This window comes from Thunnus thynnus, chromosome 22 (assembly GCF_963924715.1).
Source record: "Thunnus thynnus chromosome 22, fThuThy2.1, whole genome shotgun sequence".
In the NCBI taxonomy this organism is placed as follows: domain Eukaryota; kingdom Metazoa; phylum Chordata; class Actinopteri; order Scombriformes; family Scombridae; genus Thunnus; species Thunnus thynnus.
In genome coordinates, this window is record NC_089538.1 from 1,492,566 (window position 1) to 1,512,361 (window position 19,796).

The 19,796-nt window shown below is 39.6% G+C and overlaps 1 protein-coding gene across 1 annotated transcript; it reads right to left on the reverse strand.

Annotated features, from left to right (window-relative positions):
• Positions 1-1,419: 1,419 nt before the first annotated feature.
• rce1a (Ras converting CAAX endopeptidase 1a) lies at positions 1,420-19,507 on the reverse strand. The gene is made up of 8 exons (XM_067580971.1): positions 19,211-19,507; positions 17,831-17,933; positions 17,581-17,664; positions 15,174-15,252; positions 13,622-13,789; positions 9,834-9,905; positions 9,654-9,716; positions 1,420-8,554 (listed from the first exon to the last, which is right to left on the reverse strand). The coding sequence occupies exons 1-8, from the start codon at positions 19,369-19,371 to the stop codon at positions 8,325-8,327; spliced, it is 960 nt and encodes a 319-aa protein (XP_067437072.1). The 5' UTR covers positions 19,372-19,507; the 3' UTR covers positions 1,420-8,324.
• Between the last annotated feature and the right edge of the window lie 289 nt (positions 19,508-19,796).

Sequence of the window (19,796 nt, forward strand, 5' to 3'; positions counted from 1 at the left end):
ACAGCTCCACCAAACAGTGATTTTTCCCTCTAAACTTCTCACATGCTTTCATTTCAATAAATGTTCAAATGATCCAATATTTCAGCAAAAATCAAAGATTAAAGAAAAAGTCCAAAAACTGAAAACAGACTTGTGTATCAGAACTTTGTTTTTTCTTCTTTCCTCCCATTAATCATCTCACGACCCCTCAGATTTATCTGCTGACCCTTTGGAGGGGCCCGACCCCTAGGTTGGGAACCACTGGACTAAACTAGCTAACTGTATATAAAGTGGTTGAAACTAGCTCCACCTCCAGCAGCTACAACAGTAACATGCTGCTCTAACACTGATGCGTCACTATTAATAATCTAATGATGTCATATATAATAATATATCAGTCAGAGGGACCAAACCACTACTTTTACTGCAATACTTTAACTACATCAAGCTCATAATACTTATGTACTTTTACTGCAATACTTGAACTACATCAAGCTCATAATACTTATGTACTTTTACTGCAATACTTTAACTACATCAAGCTCATAATACTTATGTACTTTTACTGCAATACTTTTACTACATCAAGCTCATAATATTTATGTACTTTTATTGCAATACTTTAACTACATCAAGCTCATAATATTTATGTACTTTTACTGCAATACTTTAACTACATCAAGCTCATAATATTTATGTACTTTTACTGCAATACTTTAACTACATCAAGCTCATAATACTTATGTACTTTTACTGTAGTAGGATTTGTCATGCAGGACTTTTACTTGTAAAGGAGTATTTTTACATTGCTGTATTACTACTTTTATTTAAGTAAATCTGAAGTAGATCTGAATACTTCTTCCACCACTGTCTGTGTAAAAATTAGTGAAATTCTTTTTGTTTGTTTGAGGAGACAGATTCTTGTGTTTGTTGTTTTGGACTGGGTTCACCCAGAAATATATTGCTTCAGACTATTGTCACAAATTCAACTTTTTGTGGGGATAAATTATTTTCACATGAATTGCAATTTAGTGTTGAGAACTTGGTTTGGGGACCCTTTAACTTTTATGTTGTGCTTCTACCACAATTTTAATGAGCTGTTGACCCACTACTCGCTTTCATTGGTGTTATACATTGGTGTTGTGTGTTTGTGGTACTATGTGCTTTATTTTATAGTGTTGTGATTGGTTCCTTGAATGAAAAGTTACTTTCCATTGGGAAATTAAATTAATAGCTGTTGTTGGTGTATGTGAATGCATTAATGCATGTTTTTCCTTTCTATATCACAAAATTATACACACAATTATAATAAGTGTGTCTTAAGACACATTACAATATAATCAGAGAAAAGAGGACTGAGGATGATAAAAATGAACTGTTAATACAGCATCTGGACAGCCATGAAGTTAATGAGGCAGCAAGAACAGCACAGACACAGGCTGATGTAGAAAATGACATTATTTATTTACAAATAGATATTTTGCAGAGTGATTCCAAAGTTTCTGTAAAAGATTGTCATACTAAAACACGCTTCTCTGTTGTCTCTAACTTGAACTGTACAACAAGTGTGACACAGTGAGCATAAAATACATGCACATATCTGTACACTCTGTTCCTGTCACCAAAATAGATCTGATTACAAAATATAGTGCTCAATATAAACATCTGTGGAGTTCTGTGGCACCAGCTGACTCATGATTCATATTTCATAAGTTCTGAAAACGCACATTTGAAACTATGCTTCCTCTGGGTGTTGTGTATTAAAATAACGGAGCTGCTAAAGCTTAGCAAAAATAGATTCTGCAGTCTCTGTTGGTGCGGCTCTCTGCATATTATTACAGATGTGCAGATTTTGCATCTGCAACAGCAAATACTGATGTGTGATTGTTGGCTGAAGATGTTGTTTGAGGACAGTGTTTTTCTTCTTACAGCAGTAAAGGACTAGCGTTTCACCTCATCATCTTGCAAACGTTTAAGCCAGTGACAGAAAACTGACAGGCTAAAGATCAGGCGAGGACAAAGTATTCTGAGTGAGTCAATGACAGCCTGCACAGAAATAACATCTGGAGATTTTTGGTTGGGCAAGCATGATCAGACATTAGCTTTGACATGTGCCTCTTCTTACAGAAAAAAGACAGAGCAACTGAATTTGCTAGCACCAGCAGCAAATGTGAAGCTTTGCACAGAACAGCTGGTAAGATGTGTGCTGATTCAAACTATAAGGTCAATCCTTGTAATAGTTGTCAGCATGTTTTAACAGGATGAGAGGGAGGGAATGTATCTTTTAATTCTGCAGCAAGCGATTGTTTCCCTTTACAAAGTAGTGCTCCAAGGAACAGAAACAGCACATTACTGTATATCAGTTTCTCAACCTTTGAGTTGGCGTACCACTTTTTTTTTTTTTTAAAAATGGATATGAAATGATCTGATTTAGTTTTATTTCTTAAAAAGAAAGAAAATTAAAGCCGCTATGTGTAGGATTAAGATAAAAGCTAGATTAATGGATTCGTTTTTTGGTCAATAAAATGTCAGAAAATGGTGAAAAATGTGTGAAAAACTGTTTCCCACACCCCAAGATGATGTCCTAAAATGTCTTGTTTTGTCCACAGCTTATATATATTCAGTGTACTATCATAGAGAACTAAAGAAACCAGAAAATATTCACATTTGAAAAGCAGAGAATCTGAGATTTTTTTTCCCTTAAATAATGACTCGATACGATTTACCGCTTATCAAAATAGTTGGCAGTTATTTTAATGATAAACCGTCGCAGCTCTAGATGCTTTTGCTATGAAGCAGCTATAGCTACAGAATCTAAAAAATCTGTCTACAAAACAAGATACAGACACTGTGTTGGACATATATGGTCAGCAGATGAGTTTAAAGCATTGAGGTGAGGAAGAGTACAGTAGTGGATAAAGAGCTGCAAGACGACAGACTCTGACTGTGGTTTGTGAGAAGCAGCAGCCTTCAGCATCTTTAGCTCACCGTGCTGTCCAGTGAGACAGCAATTAGCGACTCAGCTCAGCCCAGGTACCCCCAACCACACCTTCCCACAAACAGCATTAAACCAGTTTTCACCAGAATTGGCTATTTTTTTCTACAAACATAAATGTATGGCTATATTCACCTAAAAACCCTACACATAGTGGCTTTAAATAGATCTGAAGTACATTTTTATATAATCAGTCGCCCTTGTTCTTGAGAGCAGATGAATACGTGACATCTTGATACTCACTAATGGCTGGATTCATGGGAATTTTAGGACATAAAAACAGGGTCATTAGCAAGAAGAAGAGGAAAGACCCTCATATGTCATTAAAACTTTCCAATGAAACCCAGACTAGCTGATAAATGTGACTCATTGTCTTAATATGAGCATTTTTTTATAACTACGAAAAGGGAGGAGCCTCCTTCATATCAGGGATATTTTAACAGAGCAATCGAATGCTCAGGATTTGAAACAATGTGGGAGTCAAACTCTGCTTTCAAAATGTTTAAAAAGGAAACTAGCATCAGCGAGAGTCTCACCACTGGGTTCCTCCCCTCTGCATCAATCTCCTCTAATGGGGCATAATTGTGTGGAAGCTAAAGGGAAAATAAGTTAGCATGAATTGGTTTTTCCAGTGACGGATGACTGATGTCAGACAGGCTGATAAACAGATGTGAGAGGTCCTCACAGCAGCACTGTCTCTGACAAAGTGCTCTGACGCCCTCTGGTGTCAGCTTCAGGTAGGTACAGTGCAACTCTCACATCATAACAGTTCCACATGTCCAAATTGTAAACTTCCAAGAACAAATGACTGACCCATATAAATAATATACATGTGTGGCCCTGTTTTTTACTACAGAATTGCTCAGTCACATATAAAATGGATCCAAAAACGTTACCACACACCCCTCACATATATGATTTATTGCTGAAGACCCAAGCAGCCCACTTCTTCTTCACAGTATGAGTATAGCTTATAGAGCATTTTTGTCTTTTGGAGTTCTCTCTTTCAGGAACACCTCAAACATCCCCAACTGTGAGCTGTAACTGCAACATGTGGAGTCAATCAGTCTGCTCCAATGAAGAAACCATCGTCTACGTATACGATTCTGTTGACTCACAGCAAAGACAGATACTCTATAAAGGCAAAATGAAATATCAGATTATCAAAGCAAACTGCCCACTCCATGTAAAACCAATCAGCTAACCTAAAAAGCCCCCTCACAGCGAGTAGTACACAGCATTATGCAGATGTGTAGTGCAAAGAACCGGAACCGTCTCAGATAAACTGTTATAGAAAGGTGAGTACTCATTGAAAAAACTTGAGCCTTATTTAGTTCGTTTTGGCCATCATTTCTATCGGTTATGATGTTTTACTGACAAACTTCAGTGCTATGATCTGGTGAAGCAGTGACTGACTGGAACAGCTTTTAGAACAAAGTTGCACAAGGCAACAACATGAGCCGTCAGGTCTGAAGTCCACAGTTTAACCATATTATCTGAAGCACTTATCTGTGTAGTTCAACTTTGTCTTTCATCATCTCAGAAGTGTTGTACTGCTCACACTACAAGATACTTTTAGTCCCAGAGTGTTGAGTGATGAGATGTACTGATTTCAACATTACTGTGGCTGGAGGGAATTGCAACTGGTGCAAATGATCATGAGAAGTCACTATATAAGGGGTTTCCTGCTGCGCTCTTATTGGATACTGCTCTTCTCCCATCTCAGACTTATGTCCAATGTGCTCCAACTACCAGGACATCTTGTTAGATTTACTTAAAACCTGTCTGACTGCTTGTGTTGCTGCCCTGTTTGAACATCATATGCAGCTGTGTTATGGAGTAAATAGTATCAGAACTGATAGGTATGATGGCTATGAAAACAAGACCCAGGCTGTAAATAAATGAGTTTCCCTCTCAGTCAGTAATGTGCTGGTGGCCAACTTCAGTGTCATCCAGTACATGTGTATACATATATATATATATATATGTATGTATATGTATATATATGGCTCTGTATTGTGAATATACAAGTAGCAGCATGCAGTGTAGTGGTTGGAGCATTCTTGCCACTATTAAACTACACCTGAGTGTTGGGGGTCTCAGTCCCCTGCACATCACCTTCACTACAGTTAAAAGCAAGACAAAACTGAAGCAGGAGACCAACCTGGAATATTGACTGGTTTAAGAGATTTGGAGCGCCTATGTGAAAGATGCATGGAATGGACAAACAATGAGGAAAATTGGCATATGAAAACAAGGCTTTGAGGCCATTTTAGAGCCTCAGAGGAAAGATCCCCGAAAGACAGCTGTAGCTTCACAACTTATCTCCAGCTTTAAGACCTAAACATACACTGTAAGGACACAAACACAGATGCTTCAAGTCAATTTCAGTGTTGCTGTGTCTGAAAATAAGATCCTGTTGACACCAGCAAGAGGAACAGGGAAATTCAGTTGTGTGTTCTTATGATTTTAGAGGAGATGGAAGAGACTACTCTTTCCCTCGGTCAGGTTTTTCATTTATCTATTTTGAATTTGAACTGAACTCTACACTGCACATATTTCCTTTCTCCATTGGAATGAGTTGACTTCACTCTGAGATTCTGCTGTTATAATTGCTGGTGTGACCGGGCCCTTACCGCGTCACCACATGTGTCTGCTTTCATTTGTGCTTGTGTTTTGGTTTTTCACAACTGTCCTGACAGCCTAGTGTGACCAGTCTTTGTATCGCCCACCTTGAAGAATCAGGTGTTTTTACTTCCACACCTTCAGGATGTAGAACCAGTTTGTCATTTGTGTTTGTGCACTTACATTAGAGTATGTTTCAGACTTTAGGGAACAATGAGCCCCTAAGATATCCCGTCACCGCCCTTCACCAACAAAACAACAAACTACCAGCACTGGAACATGCAGAGGTATATAAATAACCATTAATAGCCTCTCTACATACAAAACACTGAACCTTTTCAAGCAGAATGATCCTCTGAATCAAATCTGAAGCAAAAAAATTCCTGGTGTCTGAATTCAGATAAAAGGAACAAATCCAGCTGAAGTTTGACTGTTAAAAACAATTCCATAATATTAAAAACAACTATCGGTGATGTCATTGTTGTGACCATTTTGTCTGACGGTGTCTTTTTCTTATTTCCAACTGAAAACATCACACTGAAGCAATCACAGCAACCTTCCTGTACTCCAGTGCAGCTACTACAGGGTTTTCTTTGCAAACCAACAATCATAGAGGAGAGATCCCAGACTGAAGAGATGCTAACATGTCTAGAATGCAGCATTTAGACATGTTGAGTGTTGTAGTGAGGGTTGGGGACTCTCACTGCCTTCCCTAGAGAAAATATTTCTCCAACAACTCACAGCTGACAGCAACTAGGTCTATGCCTTCCCCTGGAGATGCTAAGAGCATTAAAGGATAATTTCGGTTTCTTACAACTTGGTAGAATTCATGAGCCAGAAGCTCAGACCCTAACCCAGCCCATACCTATGTCTACTGCCAAAGCTAAGACCCAAACTAGACCCAAACAGACAAATTCTTAATTTAATACTGACTGCATAAGTTACAGGTGAAAATAACCAAGATTAGGGTTTGGGTCGCCGAACTCTACAACTAGGATCTTATTTTTGTAGGTTTGATCATCATTTCCATCAGTTATGAGAACACAGTACTGATCAAAGTAACTGATATCCCCATTACAAAGTCTGACTGGGCTAGAAACACGATCAGACAGGTTAGAAACAAGCCTACGGTTTATTCAGGTTATCTATTTGAAGGTAAAACTGAAAGTGAGAGCACCCAAAATGTTGGAAATAATTACTTTATTATCATTATAATTATTATTATTACCATTAATAATAATAATAATAATAATAATAATAATAATAATAATAATAAACAATAATTATTCTTAATGTTGTTTTTCGGGGGCACTGTAAATATTTGAAAGCAAAATTTTAAGAAATCCAATAATAATATACTGTCCCACATTCATTTTTTAACATAGACTTGGAATACAAATAACATGTTTGCTAAGGATCCTGTATTATGTTGTTAAAAAAAATGTGACCTAACATACAGTATGTATATGTGTATGGACATTTTAATGTAAAAATAAACTTGCAAGTGCTCTCTAGTGGACAACCTATGTCATGGCAACACTGTCTCTGAAGTGCCACACAAACACACACATCAGCTATGTCACATGGTGTAGTGTAGCATCACATGTGACATCATGTGGCGTAGTGTAACATCACATGGCAAAGCGTGACGGTGGCATGGTATGGCTTCACGATGCATAATGTCACATAACCACACTCGGGACATGCTGTATAACCAGTAGTAGTAGTCTGAGTACAGCAGTTGGGATATGCCAGTCCAGTGAGGAAAGTGAGAAAGTTGCTCCTTTTTTTGGAGAGCTGGTGCTACAGATTTGTGTTGGCCTTTAATTTATCTCGAACATCTTTGGCTTTTCTGCGTTACTGTAATGTCTTGTTCGTTATCATCTGATATATATACACACACTGATAAAAATATATCTGTGATAAGTTCAAACTGACCTGTATTACTGGCCTTGTGGCTGTATTGGTTGGTCTCTAGTTATAATCCCTCATTGCACAGGAAAACCATGTGTGCACACGACTACAGTAAGTACAGAGTCAAAGCTTAAGCAGGAAGTGGCTCTGTAAACTGTGATGTTTATGACAGTTTGTCTTCCAAACAAGTTTGTTTAACCTGAAGCTTTATTTATAACCTGTCTGACTGCTCATGTTTCTTGACCCATCAGATGTCTCCATGTTTCCAGGTCTCTGGCATTAACTTGGTGATCTTATTACCACTCATTATGGGCAAAAATAGGACCTAAGTTGTAATAAACGAGAATAATCCTTTAGGGGGACAAGGAAGGCTGAGTGGATATTATGACGCTTCATCACAAAATGATGAGATCTGAGGAGGAATTGTCCTTCAGTGTTCTGTCTACACTAAAACCACATATCAGAGTGGCAGCTCTCCTGGAACCAGACGGGTCAGGTTCAGTCCCAGCAACATGAGCCCCCACCTGTTCACACTGAGTCACTCTGTATAAGAGTACCAGCCAGTTAACTGAACTATGTCATGGTAATGGATTGACATATCGAGGGTCACCCTGACTGTATAGAATGGCTCCAGACCTCCTCACCTCTCCGTGGCAACTTAGCCCACATGGCTGTTAGCGCTGTCGGTCCAAACTGGACCTGACCTGAACTCTAACTTGGCAAAAACAAAGCAACACCCTCGACTGCTTCATCAGTCATAGGTGGAGAGAGGACAGAAGTAAACAAAGTGTGTGTGGGGGGGGGGCTGGGATCAGGAGAGGCAGAGGGAGCTGGGGGAGGAGGTGAGAGTGCAGACCGGTGTGGGGAGGCCGTAGTAGGAGGGGTCAGTGAAGGGGAAGAGGAAGAGGAAGAAAAGGAGGACACCCAGCAGGTAGGAGGAGAGGACGGTGATGCGGTGGGGGTGCTCCATGGCTGTGCTGATGGCAGGGAAACCCATGTAGTTACAGAAGGAGTGGCAGAGCACCGGGCCCACCAGGTGACCTGCAACACACAGGAGGAGGAAACTGTAGAGGTCAAATGTTTAAAAGACTCCTACAGAACAATTCAATTCAATTATTATTAAATTTAATAGTCATTATTTTGTTTAGATTTTCCTATTTTAGCAAACAAAAAAGGGTTTTTGACTACTTAATTTGTAACTTAATTTGGGGAAATGAGAGGATCTGGTCTGTATTAGACATGGACATGCAGTAAAACAAAGCCAAAATCTCCCGAAGGAAGTGCCAGAGAGTTTAAGATGAGGCAAAAATAGTTCTCCTTCTCATTCCCACTCTGGACTGGATTGAAATCACTGGCCAGAGCAGGTAATAATCATAAATAAAATCAAACCACCTCACTTATAGAAATAAATCCAGTCTGAATGGGTCTTTAGACATGATCCATGATTTTCTGAGTTTCATTACTAAGGTGAATGTGACATTTCATTGTGATGTTGATTTTAGGTGGTACTGCACAATCCTATCTCATCCTCTATGTCAACAACTGCTATCGTAATTGATTAGAAAGATGGCCAGAACTATGAAAAACAAGTCTGTAGACAAAAACAATCTCACCAAAAGTAGCTTTCTCAACACAGTAGCTGGAGCTTTCAATCCTATCACACAATCTTCCTCAGCAGAAAAAAACTTTAATATTTGAACATCTGAATTTCCATGACAACTCCATCTGCTGAGGAGGACTGTGTGAGAGCGTTGAAAGCTCCGGATTCCTTTTAGCAGCTACTGAGTGGACCTTGTAGTGACATTGGGTTTGTCAACTGCTGTTTCTGAAGTCGACAAGAACTTTCAAATCTTACAAATACCTACCAAACAAACCCCCAAAAATGTGCTTCTTCCCTTAACTGAGCATACTGTTATCCTCTGGATGACCCAGTTTCTACATGGTATGTGACATCTGGATAATAATATCTGGGGGGCACGGCCATCAGGGAGGATATGTGGGATATTCTTGAGGGACTATGCTATGACGTGCAAAACGAGGGTCACATGACAAATGGAGATAGCTGAAGCCTTTTCAGTAGGCTTGCTAACTAGGCTCAACTTAAAAACTGAAGTAAAAGATGTAAATCAACGTCCCTCACCTGTTCTGATGAAGATAAAGGCAGTGTAGGCTCCAAACACTGCTGTGTAGGAGAACTGGAACACTGTTGCAGACCAGAGAAACATGTTCATCATCAGCTTCCTTCTACTATCTCCCAGTCTGACATTGTGATGCACACTGTACTCTGTGATTGGAGATCATTCAACATATGAGTTCTCACCTGCAGAAAGGAAGATCCCTGACAGTGTCCCCTGTCTGAAGCGCAGCAGCTCGATCACATGGTGGAAATGAGCTTGAAGAGGGACGACAATGTTAGAGACTCAGAAATGAACTAAAATGAATCACATATCAGCAGCAGCAATTCTGTCTGAGCTAAAAATGTTTAAACCGTTCAAACTCAAAAACCTGCACTGAGACTGCTTGAAAACAAGAATATCAGTGTACTTAGGTGCACTTTGACTTGTTATTGGTGATCTATCCGTGAAAACTGTTTTCCCAATTACGTAGCAATCATCAGCTGAACTTCATCTTGTCCCTAAGCAACTATTTTCTCTGTTTAAGCTGCATTTTTTTGTATTAACAATAGATTACATGACTATGTGCAATGTCAGAGGTGTTGTTCATGGTAACAAGCCCACTGAGAATTATCACCTATCTGCAGACAAACAATCTCTGCTCTCCAGCAGCAGCAGACAGCTTGATAAAACTGCTTTTCACTACCTACTAGGGATGTGCAGAGGGTTCAGTATTTGTATTTGTATCTGTATTTGTTGAGGCAGCAAAATTATTTGTATTTGTATTCGAATAAAAGTGGAAAGAGGTTAAAAATCCTGTTTTTGTTTTTATTACGCTTTTAATTTTAGAAAATTAAAGTGTTACAATAAGTGTTCATGAAGTGTAACCTATGTGTGCACTAGTATTTAACTTTTTTTTTTCTTTCCGAAAACAAATAATATTTTAAATATTTGTATGAAACAAATATTTGTAAAGAACCCACTATTTGTGCTTTGCCAAATAACGTATTTGTATTCAGGCTCACCCCCACTACTTACTCAGTACCAGACAACAGACAGACAAAGTTACCAACTAGCTGGTGAACACAGTGGAGCATTTAGCAATTAAAGAGACATATATTTTCCCCAGGAGTTGGTGGAGATGAAAACAGACAGTGAATATTGGACTTTAAATCATCAAGTGATACAAACATGACTCCAAATGAATGCTAATGTTGCTCTGTATCTGCTAGATGTGGAAATAAGTAGTGTGCTAACACATATGGTGATAATATGTCAGTGTTACGTTTACAGCTTGTTCTGCTGTCCCCTAGTGGCCAAAAAATACAAAAATGCAGATTTTAAAACGTGTTACACACATTTATATACCACTTTCCTACCATTCCAAGCCACCATTGTATTTCTTTCATTTTCTTTTTGTATGAAAATCAATTAGCAAACTCTTGAAACTTGCATATACTCATATACAATATTCATATTTATCATGATATAGTACATTTTCTGGAAAAATCAATTGAACTGTCTAGTTATTTAATCGTGGATAAAATAACCAGACTGGAATGTCTGTTTTTGGCACCAGAAAATTAAAAAGAGAAAGAAAAAAATCAATATCTAAATAATTCTAAAATCTAAAATATTTCAATTAAGCTTTGATTTACAACATGCCCATAATAGCCTAATACACCCAGAGATATTAAAGGGAGAGCTACTGCAGTATTAACAGTATGGCAAATCTGAAGGCTGATATTTTTATTGTTTAAAAGGTATACACTGCAATATTTTGTTTAATGTCTTAATTTTGATAACTGCGATAACGTATGTCAAGTCGAAGGATTCTATTCATTTTCTATGGAGAGCAGGAGATGTGGCTGTATGGTGCATGATGAATACCGTGGGGCGAGTTGACAGACCATTCACCATATCTGTATTTGCGTAAACACAAATCAACCTCATCTTTATGCAAATTAGTCTGTCCAGCACAACACACCTGGTTCACTAAACTCAGACTGTCAAACTAGGCAGTGCTGATCAAATATGAATCAAGACTATTACTGCACTGCCTATTTCTCGCCTCAATTGCTTTCAGAAACACATTTTGAAGTATTTTGCCTTGTGTACACAATCTATAAATCGGCGCCTAGGTCTCTGAAGCCATAAGCATTACAGAACCTCCCTTATCCCTGCAGACACAGAGTTACCACTGGTCTTGCTTAACCGGAATAAGTCTTTTTCAACTGACCCCAGACTGTCTACCCAGGGCTTTAACCTCACTGTGGGTCTCTTCTTTGCCAAGTGCAACCCGACGCTGCCCCAGAAAAAAAAGCGCTCTGTGTAGCACTGTGGGGGTCCAAAAAAACACACCAGTCTTTTTTTCCCCTCAAATCTACCAACTACTGCCCTCACCCTAATTTACTTGTACAAAATGTTTATAATATTGAATTAAACCATGTTTATCTCACTTGATCAATTTTGGTTTGAACATCCATTGCGAGGTTTGTATGGCACATTTGTCCTGAGCGACACTCAGCTAGGACACTGAACCGTGACCTTATCCAGGCCTTACATGCTCACAGCCAAATTACAGAAAATACACAATTTATTTGATATCAGACAGACCCAGACATGTCTTTTGTTCTATTGAGATCCTTGTTCACTGACGCCAATTTGTTATAGAAATCATGAGTTTCTGTCAATTCAGAAACTCAAGGAGATATGGATGTCTTTTGCAAAAGATTTATTGACAAAGACAAACTTGATCGACCAAGGAGATGGCAGTTACAATTCAAAGTGCCAGTGTAGACCCAGTGAAATGCCACAGCAAATATGAAGGAAGAGAGATGAACCACTCTCAGTTATTCAGGCAGCACCCAGGCAACCTTGTCCCTTGTCACATCACTATAAAATTGTTTACTTTAGTGCTGTCTCTATAGCAGCTGTCTCACTCACCTCACCTACCTCACTGTCAGCTTATCTAAGTAGCATTTTCATCAGGCTGCCATTTTTTCCTGCTTGAAAACGGAAGAGTCAAAACAAAGCACCGCCCAACTCAGACGCAGTACTTCTATCCGCTCAACTGCAGTGTTTCCGTGATAAGCTACATCATTTCTTTAGAGATTAAAAAAAGTGGTCCATCATGATCATGGAGGAAACAGCACCACCCACCAGCCAAAGCATTTAGTGGTTCGGTGCATCAGATGTGTCCTCGGAGGCGGTTTGTGCGCTACAATATCTTTTTTTTTTTATTCCACACATTCTTCTTCCTTATCAAAACCTGACACTTACATTACCCACAATGCTATTCAACTGCCAAAAGTTCAGTCAGAGGTTCAGGTATGTTATGTTAGTGCTGGCTAATGCTAGCCTCCAGCAGAGATGAGGAGATACAGAGGTCTGGTAACCTCACTTCTATCAGATTTTTTTCCTTTTCCAACTTGTAGTTTTCAGCCCCAACCCATGCTGACTTAAGTGACATCACTTGAGGCACTTCCACACAGCTCCCTCTGGAGACACAAAAGTATTTATGCTACCTTTTACACATATGTAGTGGTACTCCCCAACACCTTGAGACACTGATGAGGAAAATCAGCAGAGTTCCCCTTTTAGTGAAAAAATATAGTAATATGGATGAACTGGCCCTTTATTTATTTGTAATTGCCTGTGTGCTGTATTGCAGTGAAAATGTTAAGTTCTTGCTGTCTGTGTCTCCAGTGTTTTTTCTTATTTGAGCAGTAGCTTTCTGTCTGATTACAGCTCAGATAAACAAACCACATCTGAAAAAGACAGTGTGTATTCATGTAAGTCTTACTGGAACCCTCTTTACACAGCAATTTAATTTATTTATTTATTATGCTAAAATTCCCACTTTGGATTCACACAAGCATAAAGAAACTTTATAATGAATGGTGGAAATATAAGATACGTTTACTCATTAGGACTTGAGATTTGAAGGCGCTGCAGATGACTGCAGATAAATCCTGATGTTGGCAGAACTTACCCACTCCAAAGAAGAGCGGGCAGGTGAATATGGCAGTGGAAGGGCTGGTGCAGGGCACCAACATGGGTAACATGCAGGCCCTGAACACCAGCTCCTCTGTTAACGGTGCCACCACCTGATTCCTCAACCAGCGCATGTCACTGAAGCACAACATCCAAAACCACGGGTCTGCAGGATGGAGACAGAGAGGAGATTATGGTTCCTCTTTTTATTATTTTCCTTTTTTCCCAAACCACAACACATAATTATCTGGAATAACACCCAGTTTGACTTCTTATTATACATTTTTTTTGATCAAACAGTTCCAGAAACTATGGACCCAGTAACTAAATATCTCTTTTACACCTCTCTGTTGAGGCAAATTAATCATGGTGCTGCATGGACCTTATCTTAATACTGATACTAATGGCACCCAGTACTGCTTAATGTATGAATGACGCAGGGCCCCATTCTTTGTATGTAGATAACCAGGTTTTCCAGATTAGAATGTTGATGATTTGACATAATTCTGGATTTTTTTGGTTCTTTGAGGCTGCTTAAAATCCACCTGGAACTGTTGTCAGAGTAACAAGCCCTTAAGCTCAAACCTGCAGTTCATTGACAGTTAGCCAGATCACGACCAAGATGTTATAGGGTGAACCCCTTATAAATGAGAAAATATACAACAAACTAAAAGTTTGAGTTAAAAGGAATCAATCCAAATTCAGTTTGGTATACTCTGAGCAAAAGACACAAACTCACCTAAAAGATTCTGACTGTTAAAAGACCAGTGGAGCCAGTAAATATGACATTTAGTTTGACATTTGAAAGACTAAAACCTATTAAATAGGGATGGCCCTGAAACCTGGTTTTGCATTGGAACTGGTTCTAAAATTTTAAGAACCTGGGGTACTATTAAGGTTGGTTCTTTTATCTTATGGTCGCGAATGACTGATAGAGACTGATGTCTGTGTTGATGTCAGGAATATTATTCATTTTATTACCATGTTAGATTTATTTCCAGTGAGATATTATTGAGTTTATATAGTGACTTTGTTGTTGTAAACATTACTGTTGCCGCACTACAAACAATATTTAGTCATATTTAAAATATAAATCGTTTCTAAACTGTGAATTCAAAGGACCAAATTAGCTGGATGAGTATTGACATGATTATTTTAGCCTGATAGCAGCATGTTAGCCTGAATTAGTCAAGCCACATTTGAAGAACAGGGCCCTGGACACATACTGCAGCAGCCTCGGGTTTGTGTTTGACCAATCAGCCAAAATCACTGTAAACTCCACCCCCAATAGTTCCGGGCCATCAGAAAGTTCTATGAAAGTTCTCTTTTTTCAGTTTTTTTCCAGGTTCAAGTCAGGAACTACGGCAGAGGAACTAAAACCCTCTTGTGTAAACGCAGGTAAAGTTCCTCAGTTCCTCAAAATGCTCTTGAGTCCCTGGAAAAGTTCCTGCGGTGGACATGGGCTCTAAAAAGACTAACTTTGGAAGATACTCACTTAATTTGACTAACTCAGACTGCAAAAATAGAATCCAGAATGTTAGTTGTCTCACCAAAGGCTACCCGGATTCCATCCATGAAGCTCCAGGGACAGTCCATGGCTAACTGCATCAGGGGGCCCAGAAACAGGACCTGCAGCACAGGACCACACACACAAAACAGTTTCTGACTTTAGACAGGGGCTTGGATTTTACTGACAGCCTGAGTAAAACTATGGGCACATCCCAATTCCCTTATTAGATGGTTCCTCACTCCTCGCTTGACCTAGAAGCCATTCTGGACCGCCATCTTGAAGGCCATCCCAAAGCACTTATTTTTGCTCTGAGGAGCAAGGAGGATCCCTGAGGAGCCATGAGTAAGGATACACCAGATCAACCTTCACAGAAGTCTTTTTTAACTTTTATCAGTTATTGATTGGAAGCTGCAGCTGATCAGACTGATCTGATACATCATCACAACACAACTGAGTGGAGACAGAGTGCAGCTTAAACTCAAGTGTATCACTCCCAAATTTTATATTTTATGTTTTCTGATTCACCATTCTTCTCTCCTCGCATGGTTTCCGTGCGTCTCTCCATGCATCTTTGGTGGGAGTAACTAAGACGCAAGAAAACGACGCAAGTGAGAGAAACATGGATGCAATTAAGGGAATTAAGATGCACCCTATATCTGATCATTTTTATCATAAAAGCAATGCAATCATTAAGTATCCTGAAGTATTCATAAAATATTCAGTTTCCATCAGCACAGTCCTATCACCATAGCTGCTCCTTAAGTCTGGTTATTTTCTTTATTTTTTTTCATCAAATCCAATCTACAAACCCAAACCAACGATGAACTGATCTACTAATAGGGGTGCGCAAAAAAAACTGATTCACATAAGAATCGCGCTTCTATCTCTGGCGATTCAGAATCGATTCTTGGAATTTCTGAATCGATTCACATTTTTCAGTCTTGCCACGACGCTGTTTTCCATTTTTTCCTGACATGACTTAGCTTGCTAAATCCCATAGATGGCGCAATGACGCCACGCCGGTTTTCACCCCGACCCAACTCCAGGAGCAAGAAAGAAGTGAAGTGTGTGTCATGGAGAGACCGCGAGCAATGGAGTACTTGACAGAAAAACAAATACAACCTGCCCAATCGGCAATGAAGGCGATCATTTGGACATATTTTGAATTTTATTATCTCGAAGGGAAGAAGGAGCTTGACAAGACTAATGCCATTATCAAGCGTTGCAGCTCACCTCCACAGGTTTGTGTGGTTGTGGGCTTATTTATTTGTAACCGCTGTGAAACAATCAGAAAATAACATTTTATTGATCTGATTCACCAGCTTCCTCACTAATGTTACCAACGCTCCCTCTCCTCATCCACTCTCTAGCTCGCTCAACCACTGCTTCTCTCTCGTCTTTTTTAAAATGAGTCGGGAAGCCTAACTTTACATTTTTGATTTCCTGAATCGTGCATCCTATCTACTAACAAGTATTGTTTGTATCAAAGCCTCTGTGCCACAGAGCTCCATTGTTGTCCTAAAACTATTAAAAACACATCAGTGAGCCACACTGCTGCACTGAGTGACATGTTCCTTCATTACCATGAACACACACACTGTAGTTTATTTTGACTCAATCCCATACACACCATCCTGCATCCAGAAATACTCACAAGAACAACAAGTGTGGATTCATCCACTACTGAAAATAGTCCCCAACAAATGCACTATTTCCTCCTGTTTGAGTAATAAAAACTGCAGTGACCAGATGTTTAAGAAAATTACTGAGCCTTTTTTTTTTTTTTTTGAAATGAGCATTTTTATAGAGTTATGTCTTCAGTAGGAAACAACGGGCTAAGAGCCACAGACAGGGTAGAGAAGTCCGAAAGTATTGAGAGACGCACTAACACATTGTTGGTTTTGGCCTTTTCACAGGATTTGTTGATAATAAAAAAATATATAATATCATAACCCTTCTCCTTTAATCCAGAGGACTTCCAAACTCACAGCACCTTTACTTCACGTACGTCTCTCCCAAAACCTCCGCTTTTAACTAAATCCTTTGAGATACACTTTTTGAAACTATCAGCACCATCGTAAGCAGAAATTAGGTGGAGAACCCTGAAGAATTTTAGTAATTACTTAATTTAGTTAAATTAAGCACATACTCTCTGTAAATACACCCCATTTATGACCTCAGTTATTTTTGTTGTAATGGCACATTTGTTTGGATTCAACTGCAAGAACATAACAAGCACATAGTCCATCTGTTGCTATGGTGATTGCTTGGTGATGCCACTAATGGTCATCTTACTCTTATAATAAGAGCTCTTCACACTGCAGATTCTGACTTCATTTAAAGTGATGATTGGTGATTAAATTCTGGTATACTTCAATCCAGCTAGTGGATCATCATCATTGTCATCATCATCATCATCATCACAGAGCGAAGTGTGTGTATCTTACCATGGTGAGCAGCAGAGGAAGTATGATGGCAGGAATGAGGCCTTCAAACCGGATCCCCATGAGAGCCAGTAACGATGGGACAGTCTGACACACACACACACACACACATACACACACAAATAAGTAAAGAGCAAACTGCAAATGTGCCAGACAGCAATATGACACAAAAGCACATCCAAAGCCAGAGTAAGCTGTATAATCCTCACGTGAAGCTGAATGTGGTCAGAGGTTTTCTGAGACACAGACTCACCCTGACACCTGTGAATTCTCTCCACGCCCACACAAAGAGAGGCGACAGGCCCGACACGATCAGCACACTAGTGAAGCGTCTCTTTATCACAGCAGGGTGATCCCTGAGAACACACCAGAGGAGACGATCATCACCACCACAGGAGAGCGGGGGACACACAGCCAACTGAGCTAAACTGTCAGGACCCTCCATGCTCTCTAGCACCAGCAGCATGTTCTGCCTGATCCATTCAAATATCCAAATATAAATTATTGTTAAATACAGCTTTATCTTAATTGGTCAGATTTATCTTACTCTGGCATATCCACTAGTATTTTAACAAACTCCTATAACTTTTACATGTACTGTCTGCTTTAAAGTTTTTTTTTAATTTTATTATGAAAAACACTTTCAGTTTTTCAGTAAACTGGACAACTCTGAACAGAATTTGATGAGAAGTTCTTGCTGTACCAGACATAATGGAGCTTTATGAGGGTAACATTAGCAAGTACTTAAGTTATCTATATACACTCACCAAGCAAATGTCCCCCAGTTCACCACCACCACCCACTATGACCTCAATAATAAACAGAAAGTAGAATTATCATCTGACAATGTTAACAAAAACTGAAAACGTATTATAATTTATGGCAAAGTTGTTGTATTGGATTTTATTAGATTGCACAGGTGCTCCTAATAAAATGCTTGGTGAGTGTGTGTGTGCCGCAAAGGGGGGCACAGGTAGGTAGACATACAGGTTACTAGCTTGAAAAATACCTGCCCATGTACAGTATAACATATATAAATGTAAAAGGCTCATTTTCTGGAGAAGATGTGATGCTGCCATGAAGACTTGAGTCCTTTTCCCACATGAAACACATGACATTGTTGGCTTCATCAAGCTGTTACAGTGAGTCTGTTACATAAATGTGCCTTAGAGGTTTATTCAGACATAACAGGACATTTATGGAAGGAGGAAAAGTGTTTGCGGGGAAGAGTGAGGGCCCGAAATCATATTTCTGCCCTGGGGCCAATGATAAGTGAGTCTGACCATTGTTAGAGCCCCAGTTCTGAGTTTTTGCTGAATTATGAAGTGCGTCATCACTGGCCACACAGCGGCGCTGCTGTGGCGTCACTGTCAGACACAAGTACGAGGAGCACACGCTGTGTGAAAACCATCATTTCTAAGCATGTTTGAGAATTAGACATTTGTATGTAAAATCAAATGAACGCCAAAACGTGTGAAATAATAATATTAATGTCAGGAAGAACATAGTTTAGCTGAATTCCGCATTAAAGAGCAAGAACAACATATATGCACACAGGTTTTACGTGTATGTATACCTGCGCACCATCTGATATGGTACACAGGAGCCATACAGGTAGGTAGCTCAGCCTCACCGCGGCAGGTCACTCCTCCACACGTACAGACTGCCGACATAAGAACAGGCGAGCAGCAGGCAGGACAGCACCGACACCCCGCATAAACCCTCCGGAGGCACCAAAGCGCCATCGCTGTGTTTCACCTCCTCTGTCAGAAGCGAGAGATCCTCCTCTGCCATGACGACTGGCGGCTGAGACTAAACCAAACGACTACCATCTAACGAAATTAAACACCCGCCAACATAAGCTGCGAGGATGTCAACACTCTCCTTTCAAAACGAAAGCTAACGTTGCTAGCTGAGGTACTAGCATATCCGGCGCTGTATATCTACGTCTTGTTTTCTTCTTCTTCTTCGACGTTTCGCGGCTGCTGACAGCCCTATAGTTGCATTGCTGCCATCCTGTAGAGTTTATTGTCGATTAGGTTCGTTCGCTCCAAGCCCTGCTCTCTCCCCAAAAATACAACCATGGTGTGCCGTTTCCAGTACAAAAAATAAAATTAAAATTACATTTCTGGCTACAAAGGAGATTTTTAAGTCCAGGGCATAATTATTTTCAAAACTCAAGATATAGGATTGGTTTATCCAGCCCAGTCACTGGTAGC

What these genes read in the sequence shown, in the direction of transcription:
- rce1a (XM_067580971.1), bottom strand. Translation starts at nt 19,371, where the DNA reads ATGGCAGAGGAGGATCTCTCGCTTCTGACAGAGGAGGTGAAACACAGC. An exon ending in CCCGCTCTTCTTTGGAGTGG is followed by an intron (nt 9,906 to 13,621) that starts GTAAGTTCTGCC and finishes TCCCTCTTCAAG; the next exon opens with CTCATTTCCACCATGTGATC. An exon ending in CTTTATCTTCATCAGAACAG is followed by an intron (nt 8,555 to 9,653) that starts GTGAGGGACGTT and finishes TGTGTGTTGCAG; the next exon opens with GTCACCTGGTGGGCCCGGTG.